The following is a 27,946-nucleotide window of genomic DNA, read 5'->3' on the forward strand; positions in this document are numbered from 1 at the left end:
CACAGTACCAGATTCAGTATCTTTTCTTCATCCTTCCTTGGATCTCTGTGATACAGGAACTGTCGATCTCTTCTAAGAGTATCTCTGATACCTTCCATAACACTATATTCTCCTGTCTGCTTCCTCTCTGAAATCTTTCACTCATTTCCCAACAACTCCAAATTTTCCCCTTTTCTGAACTGACTCTAGACTTGTTACCAAAACTTTAATGTCTTTTGGGTTGGTGCTTATATATCCTATTTCTTAGCCTAATTATTTCAAGTGTTTATTTTACAACTAAATTTGAAACTTCCCAAGGTCAGGAACCAAGGATTCTGCTTCTAAATTTCTTACTAAATACATAGATTGATTATTTGGTGCACCGAAGTCACACAAATATTTATACTCTATGGATTGATTTATTATAAATAGGCAGCATTCATACAAATTGGTAAAACATTTCTGCAGATGATTACATTTTTAACTCAATTGTGACCACCCTCAAAGAAACCTGAACAAAGGTGTTGATCATCTATGTCACTACATCAGGAAGAAAAATATTTTCTTAGCAAATAAACATTTTCATTAGAGAACCTCCTACTGAAAATATTTGGTTCAGATGTGTTCTCTGCTTAAGCTGGTCTACAAGCATGTTGTTAGTTATATACTCATTGGTTCTCTTCACAGGAATCTATAGCTAATTCTATCTCTCATATTAGGTATCTAAGCAAGCCCACTTCTAATTCTTCTTTCTACTTGCAAAGTCCAACATGGTGCTTAGAATCCAGAGACCCAGAAAGCATTCAATAAATATTTGGCCGATGACTGTTTCATTGATTTTAAAATCAGCAGTGTATCTAAAGCTAAGGCAGAAAATCTAACAATTAGGAGTGTCTCACTGAATGCTCAACAAGCATTATATTTTTCTCAAAAGTCATTTTTGGCTCTTGCACTGTCACACTGCCTGTGATTACATTTGTTTTCAACTCCAGATTCCAGCTATAATGTTGCTGCTTTTATTACAAGTAAATGAATTAGTTGAATAAATTAAAAGTTGTGTGGTTCTATCTTCCTCTTTATGCATATTCACTGAAAAAATTATTTTAAAAAATCTAAACTTCTAAAACATTAAATTGGCCAGGCATGGTGGCTCATGCCTGTAATCTCAGCACTTTGGAAGGCCGAGGCTGAGGCACGAGAATCACTTTAACCCAAGAGGCAGGGGTTGCTGAGACCGAACCACTGCACTCCAGCCTGGGTGGCAGAGTGCGACCCTGTCTCAAAAAATAATAATAATAATAAAATTAAAAATAAATAAATAATTGTTTTAAATAAAACATTAAATTTTATTTTTTCCTCATTATTGCCTGCCACAGGTTTGGTCTCACTGAAGTCTCTAAGAACTCAGCAGTGAACACAAATAATTTTCATGTAACATAGAGTGTTGTTCTTGGTGACTAAAATTGCCATCCTCCCTTTTTTCTCCTCTCTGTAAGATACAATTGAGAGAGCCCTGAAATAGAAGCCAGAAAACTGAAGCTCTATACTTCTGTCCAACATCCTCTGCATCATTCATTCCTTGTAGATTCAGTGTCCTCATCTTTAATCTGAGGTTCTGAGAATGTATGCATAAAAGAAGTGGGAACGCTTCGTGAATTGTATACTACTACTTACATGTAGTGTGATATTATTATTTATAGAGGCAGAAGACACCAAAAATAAATGTCAACAGAGTATAGACCATTAGCCAACTCAGAAAACCCTGACTTTGTCTCTAAGAAAGCCTTTCTGTAACTTGGGCAATCTTTATCTCCCCTTTTTTTCTATCTTCAACATCTTCCTCTTTATGGAGCTTTTTTCTGAAGCCTATAAACAGCCTACTCTGCCATCTGAAAATAAAATAAAACAAAAATCCTCACTGGACTCTACATCCTGTTCTGACTAGGGTCCTATAGCTCTTCTTCCCTTTACAATTCAGCTTTTTAATGCACAGAGAAGGAAAAATAAAAGTCTATACCTGCTGTCTTCCCTACTACTGATGACTGAGTTTATAATTAATCAATCAATAAATTGCCAAAAAATTCAAAACTCTAATGTCTTCCTACTTTCCATTCTATGCTCTAAGACATTAAAGTAGTTGTAGTTTTCTGCAAAACACTGCTAATTAATATTCCTGAGAATTTCTTCATGTATTTTTTCTTTTCTTTTTTTTTTGAGATGGAGTTTCACTCTTGTTGCCCAGGCTGGAGTGCAATGGCACGATCTCAGCTTGCTACAACCTCTGCCTCCTGGATTCAAGTGATTCTCCTGCCTCAGCCTCCCGAGTAGCTGGGATTACAGGCATGTGCCACCATGCTCGGCTAATTTTGTATTTTTAGTAGAGATGGGGTTGGTCAGGCTGATCTCGAACTCCCAACCTCAGGTGATCTGCCCACCTCCATCTCCCAAAGTGCTGGGCTTACAGGCGTGGGCCAATGCGCCCGGCTGTACTTTTTTTAAATCTAGATGCCATCCTCTTTTCCTTCCTCTTGTGTCATTTCTGCTAGTTACTGCACATCTATCCTTTATGTTTTGGATACATCTGCAAGAAACCAACCCATGCTCTCAAGGGTGGGTTGGATACTCCTCTTATGCCATTCTTTTTCACTGCATTTATTACACAGTGTTATAGTTATTTGTTCACGTATCTATTCCTCCCATTATGTATTCCTTAAATACAAGATAATATGTCAATCATCTTTGTGTCCCTATACTCATCACTATAAATAAAACTAGTAAAATATAAATTTAACTTTGTTCCCATTTAATTACAGTGCTTTTATGTACATACTTTTATAAGGCTTTGGGCCAAAAGATGCTGAATATAGCTAAATTATGCATAAGAGCTGGTTCCATATTTTTAAGCTCAGTGTTATGTATATAAAAACTTAGGCAAGGTTGTGCAATGTAATTAGCTAGCAATCTAACAACAGAGAGAAAGCACTTAATTTTGAAACATGAAGAAAATACATTTTGCTTGAAATATCAGTCACAAACTTTTATAGAGTTTCTACTATATGCATAGCACTGGATCTGGATCTGACTTCCTGGGTTTGAGAGATGGTCTTCACCCTCAAGGAACGTATGATATAACTAAAAAACCAATGACATTTACAATAAATGTTATTTAGAAAACAATGGGCAATAAATAAAAGGATTTATTGTGTGCTAAATGTGTTAAAGAAAGAGGAAATGCTACCTTTTAGAGAAAAGAGAAAAATATGTCTATGATGTTCAAAAAAGTTTCAAAGAGGATGCACATCAGACTTAATGGCGGACTTGAAAGATTTGGATGTGAAGGGGAGGAAAAAAAAAGGGATAAGGAAAATAACAGAGTTCATGCAGCAGAATGACTTCTCAGGTGTGCCCTCCGCAGAGGCCTTCCCTGAGCTCCCATCCCAGTCCTCCACCTCTCAGGCAGTACGTGGGAGGGAAGTCTTCCATTACTCCCCTGATTCTTTGTCTGCCTCTGCCACAGCACAGACCACAAAGTATTATCCTTGTTTTATTTGTCTCATTCCCACTAGACGATTAACTTCTTGAGAGTAAGAATTAAATATTTGTTTCTGTATTAATCAGTAAAGAGCCTGATAAAGAGTAGGTACTCAGCACATGTTTACCAAATTAATGAATAAATGAAGGTAAATGCCTCATAACTTGCATGGTGGGGGATATACTCCTCTGTAGAGAAATGCAAGTTGAAATCTCCATCATTTGAGACCAGAGCATCATTTTGTTTAATAAAACGTCAAATTTGTCAGAATCATCCAAAGCAAATTCTAATGTTACTGATAACACTTTAATAATGACTTCTGAAGATAGAATGGGATTTAAATTCCCCAAAGTAGTGAATTATTGGCAAGTGCTTTAAGATGACCAAAGTATACCTCATTTATTGAGGAGTACATTAAGCTGGAACCTAATAGTTTTCTCCTACTGGAATCCCTGATTTAAACATAGATGTGAGTATTTGTGGGTATACTGGAATTTCTAAAATATTATCAGATTTTTAATCTGAATGTTTCATGCACTTGAATTCCACACACACACTACTTGTAAAGATGTAAAAAAGAGGCTTGTTTTCTGCCCAGAATCCCTGGGAGAGGAATTCTAGCAGGACTTGAGAAGATAAATGTTTGCAGGACTCAGTCAGTACTAGTGAAGGAGGGAAATGGGGGAACAAACACAAAAAAAGAGTCTCATTTTCCCAAGGGCAAGCAGCATATTCCAAAAAATTTCTGTGCTCAAGGAATATCAATGGAATAAATCAAATTTTCTAAATATTCATAGTAAACACTTACGTATCTCCCAATAAACATGATTGCAAAGAAAAATAAGAAGTCAAGAAGAGGCAAAAAATAAGGAATCAAGAACAAATATGATCTATTCCTCATGTAAAAGCCCACAACCATTTAATAATAATAATAATAATAATTCACCTTCTCTCTTGCCCCATTATTCTGCTCCTTCTCCACCTCTCCCATTGTTCTCCTTCTTTTCCTCGTTATTATTCTTATTCTTATTCTGAATGAAATAGCAGTAGTATGTTCAAGGATTGTTGGAAAAAATAAGCATTGCAAAGATGAATCCACCAGCATCAGGGCAAGAAGGCATGCTGCTAAACTCTGACATCCCTTCTCACCAAAAACATTTAGAGAACACTGAGTCTGTGGTTAAATAGTATAACACAACACATGATGCATTTACATATTTTCTCTCTAATTGGAAAATTCAGTTAATATGAAAAATTTGATATCAGATTATTTTGAATTTTTTTACAATCATCTCCTTTTATAACAGTGTCTAGGAATTTTATTGCAGAGTCACCCACTGAAAAGCAGATCAATTTACAAGTTATAAATTGGGAGCTGTGCTCCTTAAATAAACCATATTTAGGGACATAACTACAAACCTGAATTGATCTAAACTTCAAATGCAAACTTACAAGTACAGAAATATATTACCATAGAGATTATGTGTGATGCTTCCAGTTACCAAAATGTGTAGGTGAGACTTTCCACTGTATTACAGCACAAATATGACTTAAGTACCTTTATGTAAATATTCTATAGTCATAGGCTTTCAAAGCAGACAGTAGCCCTGGGTAATGTATCACAGGTTTTGCAACAGAAGTAACTGAGGTCCAGAGAATTTAAGCCGCTTCCACAAAATCACCAAGTTAGTCCGTGACAGAGCTGCAATTATGATGCAGATTTCCTGTGTCCTGGTCCAGTTTTAATTTAGAAGCTTTTCTTTCAAATTATTTCAACAATTCATTCATGAAAGTAACAGCCTATTTAGTCAAGGCCCTCATATCTTTAACTGCATGTTTCTCTCTACACAAGTAGAGAGTCTTAAAATACCAGAATGTAGACAGGCCTGAGGGATGATAGGACTTTTTTCTAAACATTTGGCTCAGATGCCTGTAGATATTTGTCACCAGTTTAAACTTCTAGCTCCAAGTCACCTTCTGACCCAGGGAAAACGGATACCATGCTACAAACAGGCTTTTAGCGTTTAACTTTGAATTTGAGACAAGCTTCCTGATGCGAGATGAATAAAGAAAAAGTAATAATAATAGTGATTCAGGCTTCTGCCAGGAAGCTACATTTTGCTTGTAGAGAGACTACAGTCCAGTTATAGCAGAAAAATCACATTTTGTTTTTCTATCTGTTCTGTTTTTCCTCAAGTCAAAGCCTCTATTCTTATTTTTCTTTTTTTTTTTACTATTTAATTCCTATTCTGGGGCTTTGGGAGATGTTCTAGATAGTTATATAATCAGTCTATTTTATTTTGCTAAATAAAAGATTTAAATATGATTTTGAAAAAATACAACTTTACCTTCTTTTATTTCTATGGAGAGTCTTATATTCCTTTTGATTATTATTATTGTTGTTTACTTCAGAGAAGAATTTTATTTTGCATTTAGCTAACTGTTCATTACAGTAAAAGCATGCTACATAATAACACCTTTATGTAATATAATATATGCTTATGTAATAGGGTTTTATAGCTGACTAAGATTTCCACAGATATTATGAACTCTTTCTTCTGAACCAATAAGGTAGAAAAATATAAAGTATTATCTCTGTTTTGTAAATGAGAAAATTAAGACCCCAACACATCATGTTTATAAAGAATCTATAAGGAAAGAGAGCTTTATTGTAGTCGTCTGACACAGGGCCAGTTGCTATCTGGACTCTATCCACGTTGAGTTAGTAGAAGTTGAGCAAGCTCAAACAGCTGCTTTCTCTTCATTGACTGCTCAGGCAAGGTGCATGCCATCCCTCACAAAAATACTGCCCCAGGGCTCAAATAAGTCTGTCTTGACATCAGTAAAATATCATTAAAGTAAACAGATGTTTTATATCTTAAGCATATTTCCACTTTTCTCAAACAACTCTACCAAAGCCAGATATGCAAACAATTGCCAAAAACTTTATATTAGAAAGAAAGAATTAAATTAAATGTGTATATGTACCACTTAATTTGCCAAATGCATTCTAATACCAAAGGATAATTTTTGGGGGTTTTGCTGGTTTGCATTTCCTGAAATGCTTTGTAAATAATCAAGACCTAAGCACAAACCTGCCCAAAGGGAAAAACATGAGATAAATAAAAATAATTATAAATATAAATAAATAGTAAATGAAAATTTACTATTGTCATTTCAAATCTCCCAGTTATAGTTTTTCCTCTTCCACTCCCTCCCCAATTTTGTCCCAAGTGCCTAGGATTCACTGTTCCCTTATCCCTCCTCCTATCAAACCTAGGAACTGGGAATAATCTGATTAAAATTGTTTTAGTTATTGGAGGAAAAGTCTGTAATGAGCCAATCAGGGAATCCATTCTAAAAGTACTAATAACATGCACATTTCTTCAGTGCCCATTAAGGCCATGCATTTTAATTTAACTCCTCAATATGCAGATGAGGAGAGGAAACTGAATCTTAAAGAAGATCAGGAACGGCCGGGCACGGTGGCTCACGCTTGTAATCCCAGCACTTTGGGAGGCCGAGGCGGGCGGATCACGAGGTCAGGAGATCGAGACCACGGTGAAACCCCGTCTCTACTAAAAATACAAAAAAAAAAAAATTAGCCGGGCGTGGTGGCGGGCGCCTGTAGTCCCAGCTATTCGGAGAGGCTGAGGCAGGAGAATGGCGTGAACCCGAGAGGCGGAGCTTGCAGTGAGCCGAGATTGCGCCACTGCACTCCAGCCTGGGCGACAGAGCGAGACTCCATCTCAAAAAAAAAAAAAAAAGAAGATCTGGAACTTGCTCAAGGTCACAAGGTTAGCAAACGGCAAAGTCTAGACCCAAAGGTGCGAATCCAAAGACCCTTCTTTTGTTAACTGTGTGTTGAAAGTAAATGGAAAAGAAGTGCTAACTGTAAAAACCTCTATATGTAGAAAAATGGTAATAGGAACTCTTGGGAAGCTCCCAAAATAAAAGTTAACACAAAAACTTATTGCTGAGTCAGTGTCCTACTCCTACTGCCTGTAGGCCTAGTTGACAGAGTACGTGCTTTTAGCCAAAAGAATATAGTATTGTGACACAGTTTATCTATTTATTTATTCTAAAATGACTATGTTTAAAAAATAGGGTAAAAAATAGAAGAGTCAAAGAACAAATGTTAAGAGATGTCATCTACTTTCCCAAATTTTTTGAAATTCACTAAATAAATCCCCCAAGACATCATTTAGATATGGTCACAATAAATTAGCATGGAGCCTTACATTTTAGTGCATTTCAATGAGGCTATCTGAGCCACCTATCTGATATCCATTGGTATCACTTATATATTCTCGGAGGGCCCTTCTTCCCAGGCTCTTGCTGCTTTCCATACCCTCTCTCCTGTCTTCCACATCCTGCAGACTCCATAGAGGAATAAGGTTCTACCCAGGTGTGACTTGAAACTTGCTTTTGAAGAGAAGAAACACAGGTTGATTTTTTTTTTTTTTAAATCACCTAAGACAGGAAAGGGACATTACAGGCAGAGAAGTACCTATTCTGAAATTATTCCAGTGAAATTGTCATCTTGGAAAGCATCTCCCTGAAATTCAGCTGGCCACGTTAGGTCACTTTGGCATATACCATGGGGCAATTTTAGGGTTCTATCCTGAAGAAACCCAAAAGCCCTCTTCAGAAACAGTAGGAACCTGGCTGGCAAATTTTCATTTTGATTATAACCAGACAACTTTCAGTTTCCATTAGAAAAGACTTGAAGTAATTTTAACATTTGGATTATGGAACCCTCCATGGGCAAGTAGAGTGTCTATGACAGCTGAATTTTATTTGTCTATAGTGTGAGCCACAGAGTCCATCTGGGATACTGGGGCTTTTACCCAGAGCCACTATGTCAGTTGATTCTCATGGCCAGAAAATATTGAGAAAAAGATCTTAAAAAGCAAATTACCATATAACAAGCTTGCATGACAAGAGCATAATATCATTAAATCTGTGTCCTAGGACGCTAACTATAGGGCATCTGGACTATATTAGTTCCCCATGAGGCTCAGAAAGAAAAGAATGCCAAACAGGTAAATTGTGATAAGAGGTCAAGCTAGGAGGAAAAGTCTGAAATTCGAAAGAAAATCTGGGAAAGAGACATCCAGATGGAGCTTAGTGCAACACACTGCAAAGGCAAGGATGGCCTCCCAATCCTGAAAAATGCCTTTCCTTCAAACAGAAAGGTGAATGAAAGCATATTTCCCTTAAAAACTAAAAATAAGTCAGCTATTCAAAATTTTTTTCTTAGAACTGGACCTGCTCTTACTCCTAAGACTTTAGCAAATGTTGCACCCAAGGAAAGTCAAGAGGCACAAGGTAGCTCAGGTGAGCGGGACACTTGGCAACTTTACAAGACATATTTATATGCTGAATATACTAAAACTTACCAATTCTATTTTATTGTGTCATCCTTCCTATGCCCCAACACAAACAACCACAGTGAAATTTAAGAATCTATTCACTGATTTATCTTTATAGAACTAATTCTAATTCGATTTATTGTCATCCTTTACATAAGAGAATACACTCCCTCACTCCATTTTTTAAAACAAACAAACAAAAATGATTCTAAGTACTGTATAAGGAAATATTTCTAGGCTAATGAGAACTCCATTGGTTTACAAACCTATGAGTTGTGTCTAAGCAAAATTCGGTTCAGCTATACTATGCTTAAGAGAGAACAACAAAAGCCACAAATAAAAAACTTGCCTAATTTAATCAACAATTATCAAAAGTTAAGGAAAAATAGGGAAGGATTGAAGAAAGAAGTGATTTTTTTTTTTTTTTTTTTTTTAGTCCTGGGAGCTGCATTATAAATCCCTGTGCAGTGAAGCAATGCCTCTCATTCCAAATGCAACCCAGAGCAATGCAGAGTGGAAAACAAGTTTCCAGTTTTTAATAGAGACTTCTATGACTATCACAGTTTCACAAAATATCACCTAGAAGGGCATAACACTGTAGCACCTTAAAGGCTTGAACACCAGCTCCCTGATAGAATTTGCAGTTGCTCTTCATTCATCAGCCTCGAGTCTCTTTTTTCCCAGTACAAACTCCTATTTTTGTTTGTTTGTTTGTTTGTTTGTTTGTTTGTTTGTTTGAGACGGAGTCTCACTCTGTCACCCAGGCTGGAGTGCAATGGTGCCATCTTGGCTCACTGCAAGCTCCACCTCCCGGGTTCACACCATTCTCCTGCCTCAGCCTCCCAAGTAGCTGGGACTACAGGCGCCCGCCACCACGCCTGGCTAAATTTTTTGCATTTTTAGTAGAGATGGGGTTTCACTGTGTTAGCCAGGATGGTGTCGATCTTCTGACCGCGTGCTCCGCCCGTCTCAGCCTCCCAAAGTGCTGGGATTATAGGCGTGAGCCACTGTGCCCGGGTTTTTTTTTTTTTTTTTTTTTTAATTCTTAGAACAGAATCTCTCACTTAACATGGAATGGTCAGTGCCTTCTGTCCTCTCAAAGCAAGTATAGCCCTTTTTGCTGAAACCTCAGAAGTTTTATGTTTGTAGCCAAAGATCAGAAAACTAGGAACTTTGCAGTTAATCTTTCCATGGTAGTCAGTTAACCTCACTGTCCAATCCACTCCACCAAAATTCTAGCTAAAAATTCATCACAACATGAAAACCATGGTGCCCTGAATTAAACTGTAACTTTCAATTTTTTTAATATAAAAATCTGAGAATGAAAGAATGAGAAAAAAGAAAGCTTTAAAATACTTCCAAACTAGCATAAATGAATCTGAGAGGTTCTTCTTCCTCAAGAGCAAATAAGCCTATTACCATGAAAGCTAAATGAAAATATTAAATCTCTATAAATTGTATTTGCTATGGGAACCATCCATATTTTCAGAATTGCATAATAAAAAAAATTTAAAGTTGATGACCACAGAACAACCACATTGAATATCAAAAATTTAATTAAAGAATTTCATAGCTACAAATTATCTGGTAAAATTCCACCTGCATCTCTCCTTCCAAGTTAAACCCATCATTTTTTATTATGAATTTGAAAACCTACAAAGAAAGAACAGTGCAGCAAAGTAAGGAAACTGTGAGTATGAAAAATGTGCCAGTATCCCACACCAGTTTCTGCTTTCTGGAGTCAAGTTCATAAAAGTCTCCTGGGAGTGAAGGGAGTGAGGTAAATTCACAGCTTTTGGAAAGTGAAGAGACTTGCTACAGAGTCTGGGAAAAGATGGTCACCCCTACTACTGTATCCAAATAGTCCTGGGAGCTGCTTTGTAAATCCCTGTGCAGTGAAGCAATGCCTCTCATTCCAAATGCAACCCAGAGCAATGCAGAGTGGAAAACAGGTTTCCAGTTTTTAATAGAGACTTCTATGACTATCACAGTTTCACAAACTAAACTCTGAAGCAGACAGGGATGGTAGACAGGCATGAGGTGGCACTGGGGCATGGAGTGGATCGTGCTTGGCTTGCTCACACACTGGGAACCAACACAAAGTAAATGTATGTGGGGCTGCAAAACAGGAGAGGGGCAGTGATGCTTCAGATCACGGGGCCATTAGAAACTCTCCATTGGGAAGCGCCTTTGTTTTTCTTTCTTTTGTTTTTTGTATTAGTAAACCTACAAAAGGAAATAATACAATACGGCCTTTTTATTTGAACAGTAAAAATTTTAAATGGGTTTTAAAAGCTTATTAACACACAGATAAAATCACTGATATATTACCAAAATGATCATAGTAGAATGAAATATAAAAATTGCGTTTTAAAAGTTTTATGCTAGGCTTAATTTCTCTGAGAGCAAAAGTTGTTTATTTCTCTGTAACATCTAACATCTTGGTTCTCATAATCACCCAATAAGCATTTATTATGTCTTATTATTAAATAGTAATTTTTTTGAGACGGATTTTTGCTCTTGTTGCCCAGACTGGAGCGCAATGGCGTGATCTCAGCTCACTGCAACCTCGCCTCCCGGGTTCAAGTGATTCTCCTGCCTCAGCTTCCCGAGTAGCTGGGAGCTGGAATTACAGGCATGAGCCACCATGCCCAGCTAATTTTGTATTTTTAGCAGAGATGGGTTTTCACCATGTTGGTCAGGCTGTTCTGAAACTCCTGACCTCAGGTGATCTACCCAGCTCGGCCTCCAAAAGTGCTGGGATTACAGGCATGAGCCACCACGCCCGGCCTGTTATTATTAAATAGTAATCTAATAATAATCATCTGCCATATTAATGAGTTCCTATTATTAGTTGAGAGTCATGCGATCATGTAGGTGTTAGATAGACAGACAGATGATAGATAGATGATAGATAGATAGATAGATAGATAGATAGATAGATAGTATTAATCATAATTATTTGAAGTATGATTCCAATTTGATAGATGAAGAAACTGTAACACAGAGAAATCAAAAAAATTGCCCAAGAATATGCAAATACAATTTCCAAAACCTAAATTTGAATTTGGATCACTCATACTTGAGTGAATGAATTGTGGAAAAAATTTTTCTAGATTTTCACAAATAGTACTCAATTGGCATTTATGCATGGGTGGATCTAAAATATAAAATGACTTCATGACATAGTCCCTATCTCCCAGGAAACTTATTCTTGGTTAACACCAACACACTTGCAACATAAGGACCATCCCTTGAAAGGAAAGGGGATATTTATTGCAAATAAGAATCTCTTAGTTTCTTAGAGGATATAACATTCGAAACAGAACTTGGAGGAAAACATCAATAGGCAGAGGGAAGATAAAAAGAGAAGCACGGAAGTACCTAAATCACAAAAGTTAGATGTGGGAACAGTAAAAAGTTAGATCTGAAGTGAGAAAGGATGCTGCATGGTGTGCAGCAATCAGTAGTGTTAAGGACAATAATGGAAATCATAGTATTTGTTTAGATAACAGTGGAGGAGAACATGAGCAGTCTTGCAAGGCAGCTGGATACTCTTGGCACTCTTAGCTTAAAAAAAAAAGTCACACAGAAGTAAGGTCAATATAATGTGTTAAGTGTGATGCAATAGTCAATGGCAGCTCAGAATAAATTGTTAAACTGGAGAATGACATTATAAAAGTGGGACATAGACTAATCTGGTGGGAATATGTAAAATGGATTCATGGAAAGAAAGCATTCTCAGTATGGTATGGTTCCTGCATGGCAGAGGTGTACTGACTGTTGTGAGACGGCCAGAGGAGCACTTAGCTCAACTAATGACAGAATGTCAGTTCTGGGCGGAATCTGGACAGTAGAGAATAAAAGGGGATAGAGAGAGAGCGAGAGAGAGAGTTTGTGTGTGTCGGTGTGTTTTGGGGCTGGGAGCCTCAAGCAATTCCTTATTTTGAGGCTGAGAATGACAGTTGATGTGACTAAAACTCAGAAATAGGCTAGATCAGCAGGATCTTGTATGTCACACTAAGAAGCTTGAACCTTATTCTTTCTACAAGTTATAGGACCCAATGAAAGTTGTTAAGGAAGATAAAGACAAAATTAGATATTAGTTTTATATCACATTAGCAACAAAAGGCACCAATATATGTGTTTTTTGGAAAGTAGACACACGAGAGGCAAGGAGATGAATTCAGATGCTGTCACAGTAACTGAGGGATAGATGATGAGGGCCTAAACTGAGGCATTTGTAGTAGGGATGGAGAAGAGGTACACTTGAGAAATATTTAGCAGGTAAAATGGTAGATCTTAGTAAATGATTGGAATTGTGCTGATTGAATGACTGACTGAATGACCGGGTAGCATCATGTTGCCATTAACTGGCATAAGGGGGACTACATAAGCAAAATGACCAAGTCTTGAAGGGAAGCCAATAAATTAAGTTTTGGATACACTGAACTTCAAGTGGTTCTAGGCTGCCTTAGGGACAGTTGAGTATATATATTTATCTGAAGTTCATGTGAAAGATTGGGGTTGAAGAGATGTTATAATTATCAGCATTCAGCTGTTAAAACCCTTATTCTAGATGGCCTAGGAAGAGAATATCCAGGGAGAACCAATGAACTAAATCCTGTAAGAAAATCAAAATGCTACAGGAAAAGAGAAGAAGGAGCCCATGGATGAAGCTGAGAGGGAAAGGTCAGGGAGGTGGAGGAAGAACCTTCAGAGAGTAGCATTTTAGGAAAGCTGAAGTAGTCAATGGTCTCCAATAAAGGAGAAAGGCCTGATAAGATGAAAAGGGACCCTTGGAACATCACACATTTTAATCCTCACCATGCTAGACCAGCTTAAGTGGAAGAAGAGGCCAAGTGAGGGCACAGGAGGCAGAGACAGAAAACTGCACTGCTCCTTTTAAAGCAGCTGGGCTAAGAATAAAGACTGGGTGGGAGCTAGACACAGGCTGTGGGAGAGAGCTGGACTTGTTTACAAGCTAAAGGGAAAGAGCAGATAGGAAGTGGCTAAAGTTATAGAAAAGAGAGCATGACTGATGGAACAAGTTCCTCAGGGAGATAGAGAACAAATAAAACACAAAAGAACAAATCCAGAAGGTGCTTCAAAACAATTCAAAGATTTGGTGAAAGCAAAAAATACACCACTAGGGTTTATATCTGTGGTCAGTGAAATAGATTGTAATGTCACTTTCAGTGTCTCATTTAAATACTCTAAAATTACTTTTAAGTAAATGTCTTAAATGATCTTCCTAAGAATCCCATCAGATGACAAAGGTGGTACTATTTCCTCAATATTTCAGATGAGGACACAAATTCCCAGTGAGGTTAAGGACCCTCTGCAGGTAGCAAAACTGCTAAATAGAATGAGGACCAGAACCCAGATGTTCTCTCACATGATGGCTGGACCAAGCTTTATTATACTTGTTATACTACATAGACTTCAACAAGGCTATGATGCTTATGTTGCAAGTAGTGTTTCCACCAATAATATAGTTTGCTGTCATCTTAAAGCTGAATTCACAATTCTGATTGGGCATCCCAAAATAAAAGGTAAAAAAGGGTACAAAACTGTGAGACTGTCTTTCCTCCTTCCTAATCCTAAACTTAAAAAAAAAAGCATGTACACATTTTTGAGTTTGAACATAACACCAGAAGGCTATAGGAACAAAGTTTGATTAATTAATATTAATTAATATTGTTAACATTTTTCCTCTTCTTTTTTTTTTTGAGACGGAGTCTCGTTTTGGTTGCCTAGGCTGGAGTGTAGTGGCGTGATCTCGCCTCACTGCAGCTTCCCCCTCCCAGGTTCAAGGGATTCTCCTGCCTCAGCCTCCCGAGTAGCTTGAACTACAGGTGCCCACCACCATACCCAGATAATTTTTTTTTGTATTTTTAGTAGAGACAGGGTTTCGCCATGATGGCCAGGCTGGTCTCAAAATCCTAACCTCAGGTGATCCGCCCACCTCAGCCTCTGAAGTGCTGAGATTACAGGAGTAAGCCATGCACCCGGCCTCTATCTTCTCTGTAGAAGGCAAGATTTAGATAGGAATAATCTTGCTTTATTGTAATTTCCCTTATACATTGTTTCTTAGTGAATATTTTAGTATAAGATGAAGCCATCTTGATTTATTTGAAGGGTTTCGTTTTTAAAACATTGATAAAATGAAATAAAAACCTTAAGGCTGCCAATATGGTCACACCTTTAAAGCAAAATTTTCCATAGGATAGACTACTTCCCATGCAAATGGCAAGAGTAAATAGTCTTTTAAATATTGAATATCACAGCTCATTCATCTTACATAAAATTTAGATAAATATATATGAACTTTATATGGAAATAAAATTAAAGGAAAACTAGATTATCAGTATCTTCCTGATAATTTCATTCGGACTCCAAAAGCCTACTCAAGCTGTGACTTTTAGTTATAAGAAAAGTTCAAAGACTTCATATTTATCAGTAAGTTGATACTGTCTCATGCTACATTTTTAGTGAAATTATAGTTTCATGGATATAAATAAAAAATATTAAATCAAGGACTATCTTTATATAACTCTAAGATTTGTCTTCTATAAACTTGTGTAACTTGCCCAAATTTATACAATAGATCAATTAATAATCAACACTTCCAGTTTTTTCCCCCACCCTTACTATATCTCTAATGTGTAAATCTAAGCTTTTCAATGTTGTGATCTCAGAGAAGAAAATCAGATCAAAAATCAGCTGATCCATGTCCATACATTTTAAGAATGCCATGTAAGGCCAGGTGATGATGCATTAATCATTCTTCAAACCAGAGAAAACTGTATGATTTTTTAAAACTACATTCTGTGGCCATAGATTAACACGATTCCAATCTTCTAATTTCCAGCTTCTTAAAACAAAGCTTCCTCTTTCTGCTTTTGCCTCACATCCTGCATTAGGTACCTGTCTAGAATGATGAACACAATGAATTTCAGGCCTGTAGCGATAGTGCTCAAAGTGTGAAGAGCAGAAAGTAAGAGAGAGGAAATATTGAAAATGAAAAGCATACATTCACCTGGAAACACATGTGAATGGCATGTGTCTTTTGCATAGTAGAATGATTCGCCTAATCCACCATGAGGGGAATTTGGGCCTTGAGTTATTTTTCCAGAAATGATGGTGAATTTGCAATGGTTTATCTACAAACTTCAACTAAGCAGCCTTATAAGTAAAATGAATAACTAGAATAGCAAGTTATTACCAAAATCTTAATGTGTAGCCTTGGAACATAAAAGCCAACAGGTCCACAACAAGATTCAGAGTGCCAGTCAAAGATTTATACAGTGGTTCACGAATGTAAATCAGAGTCAACTGGAGAGCTCTAAAAACATACAGATGCCCAGACTCCATCCAAAATTCCTAGATATTTGGAAAGTAGGGGGGGTCTAGAATCTATACTAGTCACAAGATCTTAGGTGATTCTTTATACCATTTTTTATCAACACTGATCTGTGGCTTGCTTACCAACTACCCTATGAGTCATGGTCCAAGTATACATTGTGTTAGTCAATATTAAAAATTCACTAACTCTATGAATCTACCAATGTACATATGTAGAAAGAGATATACTCTTCAAACTAAAGCTTCAGTTTAGTTTGAATAAAAGTTATAGGTGTCAAAATTTATCTAAAGACAAGTAGCAAAGAAAATGTAGCCTAATATTTATGTTCCATTCAGTCTTCTTGGCTTCACAGTCTACTCAGAAATGAACAATAACCAAAGTGGATCTAGTCACACAACTATATTTTGTCCATTGAAACCATAAGATCTAGGCCACTAAAAGTAGCTGACCTTTTTGCTCACTGAGGTAGGGACCATAAAACTCCTAATAGTGGTGCTTCCTTATATCCTTCATAGCAGAACTCAATTCAGTAGAGTATATTGCCAGCACCACCCAGGTAAGGGCTATATTTGCTAGCCCCTCTTGAAGTTTTGTGTGACCATATGACTAAATTCTGGCCAACTGTAAGTAAGTTTAAATGTTATGAAGACTTTAAAGTCTTATAAAAGGGGGCAGGGTGGGGAATGGCTCACAGTTTTTGTTTTCCATCCTCTATCCACATGCCTAGAAAGTACATGCAATTTGGCTGGAGCTTCAGCAGCCATTTAGGACCACAAAAATAAATTAAAAAAAAAAAAATACCTAGAGATATGGGAGCCAGGAGAGGTAGAAAAAGCCTCAGTCCCTGATGACTTTGTGGAGCCAATATGCCAGCTTTCACTACCTGCTTAAAAGCATTGCTTTATATTTAAAAAAGAAAAGCTTTTTTTTTTTTTTTTGAGACAGAGTCTCACTCTGTCACCCAGACTGGAGTGCAGTGGCACTGTCTCAGCTCACTGCAACCTCTGCCTCCTGGGTTCAAGCAACTGTAGTGCCTCAGTCTCCTGAGTAGCTGGGACTACAGGCATGTGCCACCATGCCTACCTAATTTTTGTATTTTGGGTAGAGACGGAGTTTTGCCATATTGGCCAGGCTGGTCTCGGACTCCTGACCTCAGGTAATCCGCCCACTTCGGCCTCCCAAAGTGCTGGGATTACAGGCATGAGCCACTGCGCCTGGCCAGAAAACCTTTTTTTGTTTGTTTAAACTACTGCGTTCTGCTACATGTGCCCACTATAAAAGTCTGAATGTCCTACATGTTTCATAGCACGTATTTCAACAGTAATGAGTTTAAAACAATTTATGAGTTAACATGTATATTAAGCTATGTATACATATTTATACATATTGTGTACCCCCTTTAAAATTATGTCATCCAAATACTATTGAGTGTTAACTATCTGCTTCCTTTGTGTTGTAACAATGAGATAAATGGCAGACATATCATAAAAATGCAAGAGACCATGACATAGACTGTGAGCCCCTCATCTCTCAGTAATTCAAAGTTAGCTTGGGTCCAGGAGGATATCAGTGTAGGATTGCAACATGATGGCTGTAAATTCATGGGCTGTGAGCCAAATATATACTCAGATATATTTTATTTGTCATATGCAATATCTTCTGAAAATGTTAATTCTGAATGCCTTAAAGCGGGCATGCACCTTCAGTTCTCCACAGGCCCCATCATCACCTGTTGATGTACAAACACTGGCTTGCTTCACTTGTTTATATTACCTGCCTGGCCTCTGAAAGCATTGATGTTTACAGTATTTGGAAACAAAATAATACATTTCTGCACCTTCCCTTCTCCATTGCTTATCCCATGTTGAATACAATGATTCACAACAAAGATTATTTTCTAAAATAAAGCATGCCTACTTCTAATAAGAATATATATAGCTCACTAGATGCTAGGCATTAACTTAGGAATATAAATACACTGTAAATGCTCTAGCATTTTCCTTAACACAAATGTGGAATCTTTCGAAGACCACCACCCCAATGCACACACACTCTCACCACATGCACACACACTCTTTAAAAGCTGATTTTGTCATTTTAACTCCCTGATTTTTCACACACACACATACACCCACACAAACTCTTTAAAAGCTGATTTTTTTTCATTTTAACTCCCTAATTTTTCTTACATTAGTTTTAACTAAAGTCAGCCCAACTCTCAAACTTTCTCCTTTCAGTTTCTTATAAATTTAGAAAATCAAGTCAGTTCTTAAAACTCAGTGAGAATGGAACTGATTTTGGCTTAAAATGCCTAAAACTTTATTTATTTACTTTTATCTTCTCATTCATGTGTTTCTATCAGGCAGGCACACTCATTATATTTTACATTTCTGGTAAATAACCACAGTCAAGTAAAGGGAAATATACCCTGAAGTCATAAAAAGAAAGAAAAAATAAAAACTTACTAATATGCACTTACATGCAAAAACAGATCTCTACATTTTGAAGAAGACATATTTGTACAAAATGTAAATATCAGATTATGTGACTGTTATAGATAAAATTTGAAAAATGTACTTGCTTTTAATGTGTGCCTTAGATATTTCTTTAATTTAAAGCATCGGTCTAAGCTTACTCTTCCCCAAACTCAAAATCAAATGGAGTTTCTAAATTATGACACCTTTATTAAGCTTGTGATAGACCTGAACAAGGAAAAGAAAGTATTGCCAAGTATCCATACAATATCAGCTTAAACCAAAATATGCATAGTAAGTAAGTACAATATAAGTTAAGCAGCTCTGAATATACTATACTCTGGAACTCTTTTCTCTATTATCTTAGATTAGGGCAATGATGACTTTCGTTTGCTGTTGAATTTTTATCACTTATATTCTCTTAAGTTGAGAAATAAAATACTGGAATTTTTTACAACACATATGCAAGCAATTACACATTCTGTAAAATTTGATGTTTGGAATTCCATTTTCTGTGCTATTTGGTTATACTGGTTGCGGGGGGCACTGGGGTTGGATTGGAGTTGGGGACATTTTTGCATCAAGCATCACATTCCTTACATTTATGTCAATTACTATTAAGAAAAATTATCTGTTCATTTTTCAAAAACACCTACAGAGTAATTATAACTATTTGGGAATGTCTTTTAAAATATGGCCTATTTCATGTACCTTGTGAAACATTCCTTTCATTTATTCACATATTCAATTATTTCCATACTTTATTAAAGTACTTTATTTATTTTAACATAAATTAACAAAGAAAGTGGTATTAAAGGTTTTAAATTAAAATTGGTTGTTTTGGTGGGGGAGGGGAGTAAACTGTTCTTTTTAGAGTCAAATTTTCAATTTCTATTGTAATTTTTCTGTATTTTTCTCCTCCTGTTTTCTTACTTCTACTTTCTATTCAATTATTTTTGCCACCCTTCCAAACAACACATGCTTTTTACGCCATTACAAAGAAACTCAAAAGTTTTTACCTTTTATAAATTACCTCATATTTTAAAAACATAAAATGTAACATAAAAAGTTCCAAGTCTTAGAAAGTGCCCCCTCTATGGGACTCCTGATAGACTGTTGGATATTCATCTACAAATTTGTATTTTCACTTTTTAAGCTTTTTAGAACTTCTGATCTCTAGATTAATTTTATAAACTTTTTGAAAGCAAAAACACACAGAAGCAGATATTTGTTCTAAAAATATAGATATACACATATATATACATATATACTTGTATGTTATGTGTCTATATATGAAAGTAATAGAAAAGGTTAATGAATGTCCAAAGTTTTAAAAGCTTGAGTTTGATGTTAAATGGTTGAGTTGATGAAAATCTACAGTGGCTTATTTTAAAGGAGTACATGTCTGTATTTGAAATTGCAACCCTCAAGAGCAAAGATTTAATAGAGGATCAATTTAAATATTTTCTTATATACTACAACAGCTATGCATTTTTGCTTAACCATACCATATAACCCAACTGTAACATATGAAAATTGCACAGGAAAAAAATGTGGTCACCAGGCAAGATTTATCTTTAAAAAAAAAAAAAAAAAAAAAAAAAGCTTGTGTCTAAGGGGTAATGTCCATGCAAATATTCCATGCCAAATAAGATATATACAAGGCATGCTGATTTCCTGCCTTCCGCCATCCAACTGGGAACCACCACTGTCCTGTTAATCAAGCCAGTAGGGTGGGAAAATACCGCTGTTTAAGAAATCTGGCTTCTATCAGCCTCTGTCATGGAGAAACAAACGAGACTGCCTCCCAGTAAGCAAAAGTGATCACATTTTCACAAATGAAAATGGTAAAAAGAAGTGTAAATTGTTAAAGAGGAAAGAATGAGGAGCCAAAGACAAAGAAAAATCAAAGCTATCAGAGTTGCTGCAGAGGTTTTACTAAACAAAGAATTTTATGAAGCAGCTGAAGTTCAGTACAAAAAGACTCCACCCTACCCAGCTTCTGCCGCGACTTTTCCTTGCTCTGAAAACTCCAGCCCACAGAACAGAACTCCTCTAACTAAAATGCCTTTAGTGCTCCGTTTTAAGCATTCACTCTTTTCTTCTTTTAAACGTTCCACTCTCACACTCAGCCAAAAGGACTTATTGTAGGCTTTCCCAGAAAAATTTAGTAGTGTACTCTCTCCAACGGCAGATCTAGAAGCTCCGGATTTACAAACATCCCAATTGTCTTTCAAGTCGTTTTCCAGGTGCAAATCCGTCAGCCCCCTTCTCAAACTTCAAACCAGAACCTCCTCTTCACGCTCTTCCTGAGGCTTAACATTCCACCTATTTCCCAAACCGTGCAATAAACACTACAAGCAAAGCAAATGGCAAACTCACCATCCTCGTCTTCTTCCTGGGCTTTTATTGAGACAAATTGCCCTAATAAAACAATAAGAATGAGGAGAGGTCTTGTTTCCGCCCAGTTTGCCATCATGTCTAAATATTAGACATGTGGGTTCTCCTGAGAGTGAAAAGTAGATTCTGAGGTTATTGTAGCACCATGAAGTCAGCTGTGGGCTCTTCTTTCAGCACCAGCCCCAGGGCAGCCTCTGCAAACCCCCTTTTTCAGCACCAGCTCCAGCACAGTCTGCGAAAACTTTTTTCAAGCGATGCAGCTTTAAATAGGAAGAATGCTGCCTCCACTTCTTTTCCTGCCCCTTTTCAGCTTGTTCAGGCTCATAACCATCCAGTGTCTGCCAAGCAACAGTCTGATTGATGGTAAACAACCAAATCAGAACACGCGTCTCTGTGCCTGAACTTTCCCTATTTCATTTAACTTTTAAGCATAGATGGGGCTTAATAACAGAAACAAACATTTGTTTCTCTTTTCTTTTATTTTTTAAGAAAGGCTCTTAGAAGAAAAGCGTTCTATTTTCCCCTCCCTAACCCTTCCCCCCAGACACACACCCTTTAACTTTTCCCCTATAAGCTGAAAAAGACATTCCGAAGGAAATCCAGCCTTTTACCCTAGTTTTTTAATATTTAGATAATTCAAGACTCTCTTCTCCACCTTAAATCTTTAAAGAATCACATTTTAACCCTTTCTTTTGACTGAATAGGGAGTATTCTTATCCCCTTCTCAGATTCGGTTTCTTTTCCCATACTCTGGAAGGGGATTATTAGAATGTTGCCCAGGTAAAGTCCAGGTAAGAAAAACATTTTGGATAAATGAATTTGTGATACATTGTAACCTGAATTAAGAAGGCAGGTCCTTTCCTAATTTCTCCACATCTCTTGTTAAGGAGCCACATCTTCAGGTTCCTCTTGTCCCGGAGAGTTTTACCATGTTGAAAAATAGTGTACTAAGCAGTGCAGAAGAATGGGAAGTACTCTACCTTTGGATGAAAAAAGGCTTGCTTCTGCCTTTTGTGAGTGGTTCTGCCACTCAATAATTTTGTAAATGTGCACATAGTCCTTTATCTCTGTGCACTCCAATTTTCTCATTTGAGAAAAGGGCTTTACCCTGACCAGTGTACAGGGTTTAGTGACACTAAAATGAGTAATGTATTATTAATGAAGTTCCAAATTGCAAAGAGCTACATAAAAGTAGATGGTGGTATTATTAGCTCTAAGCCAGCTTTGCAGGGAATATGATAGCCCCAGTTGCACATGCATTTTAAGGACAATTATCGATGAACTTTTGTGCCACCCTCACACTTGCCAAGATCTTAATGACCTTAGAGAGTTCTATATAATCTAATGTATTTGCCACCTTGAGTCTCCCTAGAATCAGAATGGATGTTCTATACAATACAAGTGAGTCAATTGTTTATAATTATTGGGCAACAGGTGCCTTGCACTGTGCTAAGCACTGGGTGGAAAGGATGACATAAAAAAAATAAAAGACATACCCATCACCTTCAAGGAACATATGTAGGTGTTGAGAAACTAAATTTACAAGAAATAAAGATACATAAGCCAGAGCATATAAATATGTGAGGGATGCATTAAGCCCAGAGAAAGGAGAAATTATAAAATGAGATTAGGCAAGTAAGACATTATTATTAGTTTTCTTAATAGAAGAAATCCAAGAACTTTTGCATTTTAGCTTTGGAACTAGACTCTGGATAAATATTCCAGTGGAGGTCAACTTTCCCGGTTGTTTCCAGCTTTCTAACCCTGTACCCCTCAGTTTATCTTTTCATTTAGACATGTCCCATTTCAATGAATTCTGTCACCACCACACTGTTCTCAGGGGTGCCCTTCCACTTAATGAATGGGCTAAGTAAGGACCAAAAATCACCTTTCAGTTAATTCTTTCTAGAATATCTTAGGCTAGGACTTGAAATCCATCTGACTATATATTCAAAGATAACAGGAAGATAAGTAAATGTGGGGGGGAGGAATTAACCTTTCTCTGAGCTTGCCAGTCCTATTCTACCATGAGGCAATTTTAGACCAATACCACCCTGATACCGAAGGGCTGGCACAATTTTCAGGCACCTTGTGCAGCATTTTTACTGAAGTGCAAGACAGCAGACATTTATGGAGAATCTACAACTCTCAGATCCTATGCTGGAGATAAAACAATGATGAGATAAGATTGCAGGACTTGTAGCAGAGTCAGTGTATGGAACACTCAGTGGCTGCTCAGATCAGTAGTTTAGTATCTGTTATCTGTTAATAAAGTTGTTTTAAATTTAACTATAAACATGGCTTATATAAGAAAGGTTAAAACCACCATGCAGTCTCTCACGGTTGCCACCAGTTTCAGTCTCCTCTTCCCACCCTACTGAAAGCCGATGGTATGACAGAAGCATAGCAAATATTTGTCAGAATACCTGAGATAAGTAAATATTCCATATTGTCCTTGTGAACTCTTGAAATCTTATTGCAATCAAGTCATAAATAGCAAAGTATTTTGCAACTTGGGCTTTTTCTCTATGTCTGGTTTTAGGGTCCCACTTACAATTTGGAAAAGACTAAAATATACGCAAGTATTGACCAGGAATATCTGTTTAATATATGTGGTTGAATTCAGAATAGAGGACAATGCCATTTCTTAGTCCTTAAAGAAATGATTATAGACCTCACTGCTGCAGTGGGGTACTCAGAAATCTGTCCCAATTCCAGTGAAGCCTATCCTAACAGTGTATGTTTTGTAATAATATGTGCTAGTGGGTGAATATTTTCCAATTCTCACAGCAACCCTGAAAGGTACTTATTATTTTTCTCAAATCATATATAGGCGATTACCATTCAAAGATGTTTACTTGCTCAAGTTTGCTCACCTAATAAGCAGTAAATCTAGGGTTCCACTTCAGTGATGTCTGACTCCAGAGTGAATGTTCTCACCCCTTTTTAGCTCTTTTTAGACCTACTTGACACTCAAACTTCTATTACCACCACACTGTCCCCAGGAGGAGCCTACTTCCAATTAATGAATGGGCTGAGTAAGCACCAAAAATCACCCTTCAGCTATTTCTTTCTGGAATATATGAGAAAATCAGGACTTGTAAACCACCTTGCTAAATATTCAGGAAGAATAACAGAAAAACAAATAATAAAAATCAAAGGTTCTTGTATTTCTTCCACCAAGAAAAGTGATAATAATGCCTTACTTACCTAATCTCATTTTATAATCTTCCCTTTCTCCAAACTTCTGCTGAGCTTAATGCATGCCACACATATTTATATGCTCTGGCTTATAAGAAAAGTTGTCTCAGCACCCTTTCAGGGTTGATCTCTCCCTCTGCACTCCTTATCCCATTTCTTCAAATCTCCTTGCAGATGTTACTCTGTCAGTGTCTCCTCCTCTCTTCTCTACCTTCCACCTTTCTTCTTCTGCTACTACCTTTCCTACAGCCTGTAAAGCTGCTCCTCACTAATAGCCGATCTTGAAAATAAAAAAAGAAGGGGAGATTTCCCTTAACCTCACATCTTCTGTGGTCTCTTTTTCCCTTCCACTCCTTCTTCTTTCAGTAATCCTCTATCCCCGTATTAGGATCTTATTTCTAGCACTCTCGTATAGATTGCACTGCCAGAGACACCAACATCCCTTTGTTGATAAACCCAAAGATCTTTCTTCTTTCCCCTCCTAACAGCTGACATTCTGATTACTCCCTTAATACTGAAACTCTTTCCATTCATGGCTTCCCTGGTCTCACATACTCCTTTTATGCCTCCTGCTTTGCTAGTCAAACTTCCTTTTCTAATTCCTCTCAGGAAGTCATCTATGCTCTCCAGTCTTGTACTATCAGCTTTTTTTCTCTTCTTGTCCATTGACTTGGGGTATATTAACTATTAAATTAAATCCCTTGACTTTATTTCTGTTTACATGTTAATGACTCCTAGTCAAGGCTTTCCTCGTGAGCTACAGACCTATATTTTCCAAGTGCCTCAATTAAACATCTCCCACTGAAGAAGCATAAAACTCAGAATCCAAAATGAAACCATTATCTGCAATTGTTCTTTATACCAATTAACACTACCACCATCATCTTAGTCCCAAAGAGGGAAGGATACTCTTCATTTTCCCTCAACCTTCATCTTATTACTCACCAAGTCCTCTGGATTTTGTTATGCATTCTTTCATTCAATTACCCCTCTTTCTAAGAAAGCTGACTCCCAGTTACCTACAAAACATAATAACATGAGTTTAAGATAATAATAATAATAATGCATGCCTATTTCTTGGTTCCAATCTTCTGCTTTCCTCTCGTTGTTTTATCCAGAGGAAACAGATTTTCCCATACACATAAAGCAGTTTCACACCTCATAATTTTACTCAGGCTCTGACCTTTGCCTGAAATAACCACCTCCCTGGTCAAATTTATTCCCTCGTTTAACAAATATTTATTGAAGGTCTATTATTTGTCAGGTTCTAATGAAGGCACTAAGGATATATAGCTGTGAACAACACAGACAAGGTCCCTGATTCCACACAGCTTACAATCTTGAGTGGAAAAACAGCAATAAACAAGTAGGCAAATATACAAACAAGGTGATCTTAGACAATTAAATGCTGTGAAAGAAATAAACAGTCAGTTATTTAAGAGTTGCTCAGGAGTTGGTGGCAGAAGGGATGCTTCAATAGTGCCATTGGGAAAGATGGCATTTTAAGGAAGCAATAGTGAACTTGAGACCTAAAATTTGAAAAAAAAAAAAAAAAATCACTGGAAAACAGAAAAGAAGACATTTCAAGCTAAAGAAACAGCAAGTGGGAACAGCCTGGACTGGTGTATGTGTTTTCTATTGCTGCCATAAAAATTACTACTGACTATGGCATAAAACACTAATATATTTCAGAAGGTCAGAAATCTGACATGGATCTCGTTGGGATAAAATCAAACTGTTAGCAGGGCTGCATTCCTTTTTGGGGTGCTTGGGGAAAATCCATTTCCTTGTTTTTTGAACTTTTAGAAGTTACCTGCATGGCTTGTTTTGTGGCCTCTTCCTTCATCTGCAAAGCCAGCAACATAGCATATTCGTGACATGTCTTTGTTGTCACATTTTTCCATGACTACAAACTGGAAAGGACTTTTAAGGACCATGTGACTACACTGGGCCCATCTGTATATTCCAGGATAGTTTCCCTCATCTCAAAGACTTTAATCACATCAGCCAAGTCCTTTCTGATGTGTAAGGTAACATACTCACAGGTTCTAGGGATCAGGACTTGAGCGGATCTTTGGGGGCTATTATTCTTTCTATACCATAGACAGAAATAAACTTTGATTGTGTAAAAGTAGGCAGAAAGCCATTATGGCTAGCATGATATAAGATTGGACACGAGGTTTTATCATTAATTCCTTGTCGGTCATGGGGAAGAATTTAAATTTTTTTCCTAAATGCAATGAGAAATCAACAAAGCATCGTTATACAAACAAATGGCATATTCTAATATGCTTTTTTTTTTTTTTTGAGACAGAGTCTTGCCCTGTCGCCCAGGCTGGAGTGCAATGGCATGATCTTGGCTCACTGCAACCTCTGCCTCCCGGGTTCAAGCGATTCTCCTGCCTCAGCCTCCCAAGTAGCTGGGATTACAGGCACGCACCACTATGCCCCGCTAATTTATTGTATCTTTAGTAGAGATGGGGTTTCACCATGTTGGCCAGGCTGGTCTCAAACTTCTGACCTTGTGATCTGCCCGCCTCAGCCTCCCAAAGTGCTGGGATTACAGGCGTGAGCCAGTGCGCCCAACCCTAATATGCTAATTTTTAAAAGATCTGTATGGCATGTGAGAAACGTATTATGTGAAGGCAAAGATAGAAGCAGGGACACCAGTTAGAAGTACTCTTACTACAAATGAGAAATAATGGAGTCCTAAAAAAGGACAGTGGAAATAGAAAGAAGCAGAAAGATTCAGGATGTATTTTGAAAATAACATTTCTGATGGATTACAAAGAGCTAGAAAAAAAATGAGAAATTGAGGAAGACACTTTTGCTGATTGAGTGGATGATACAGCTGGCAAAGCTCAACCATTGCCTCCCCTGACAAATGGGTCTGCTTCTTCATAAATCCCATCAGCATGTTCTGTGTAGACCTCTATTAACATCACACTATATTTACCTGTCTGTTTCCCTTATCATATTGAAACCTTCCTGAGATTAAAGGCATTGCTGGGTCATTGTTTGCTTGATAGCTATTTCCTGAACATACATTGTTTGATCAGGAATCAATAGAAAATGATGATTGAATGACCATGAGACAAGTGGCAGTGAACATAAATAAATGTGATTCCAAGGTGTCCATCCCGGAGAACCAGGAAAATGATTGTCCTAGAGAAAGAAATATCTAAGCAAGGAGGGGAAACTAGTAATACAGCAGGAGAGCATAGAAATGATTAGGTGCATCTGTGCACATATATGCTTCGAAATAGCAAACCATAATTTTTTTTTTTTTTCTTAAGAGTGGTAGTCTCGCTCTCTCGCCCAGGCTGGAGTGCAGTGGCACGATCACAGCTTACTGCATCCTCGAACTCCTGAGCTCAAGGGATCCTCTCACCTCAGGTTCCTGGGCACGCAGCATCACAATCAGCTATTTTTTTTAACTTTTTTGTAGAGACGGGTCTCTCCATCTTGCACAGGCTGGTTTCGAATTCCTGGGCTCAAACAATCCTCCTGCCTCAGCCTCCCAAAGTGCTGGGATTACAGACATGAGCCACCTTACCAAGGCAACACACCATAATTTTTGAACAGAAAAAGACTGCGTATTGTGAATATACTTTTT

General features: G+C 37.3%; 1 protein-coding gene across 1 annotated transcript in view; it reads right to left on the reverse strand.

Moving 5' to 3' along the window:
- COL5A2 (collagen type V alpha 2 chain) overlaps positions 1-27,946 on the reverse strand; it is a 387,742-nt gene that overhangs the window by 131,573 nt on the left and 228,223 nt on the right. The window contains exons 9-10 of the mRNA XM_055289974.2: positions 25,276-25,349; positions 21,112-21,482 (exon numbers count right to left, since the gene is read on the reverse strand). Coding sequence (XP_055145949.1) covers positions 21,112-21,208 — 97 coding nt within the window. The 5' untranslated portion in view covers positions 21,209-21,482; positions 25,276-25,349. The remainder of the gene's footprint in view (positions 1-21,111; positions 21,483-25,275; positions 25,350-27,946) is intronic.

This window comes from Symphalangus syndactylus, chromosome 8, assembly GCF_028878055.3.
Source record: "Symphalangus syndactylus isolate Jambi chromosome 8, NHGRI_mSymSyn1-v2.1_pri, whole genome shotgun sequence".
Taxonomy (NCBI): domain Eukaryota; kingdom Metazoa; phylum Chordata; class Mammalia; order Primates; family Hylobatidae; genus Symphalangus; species Symphalangus syndactylus.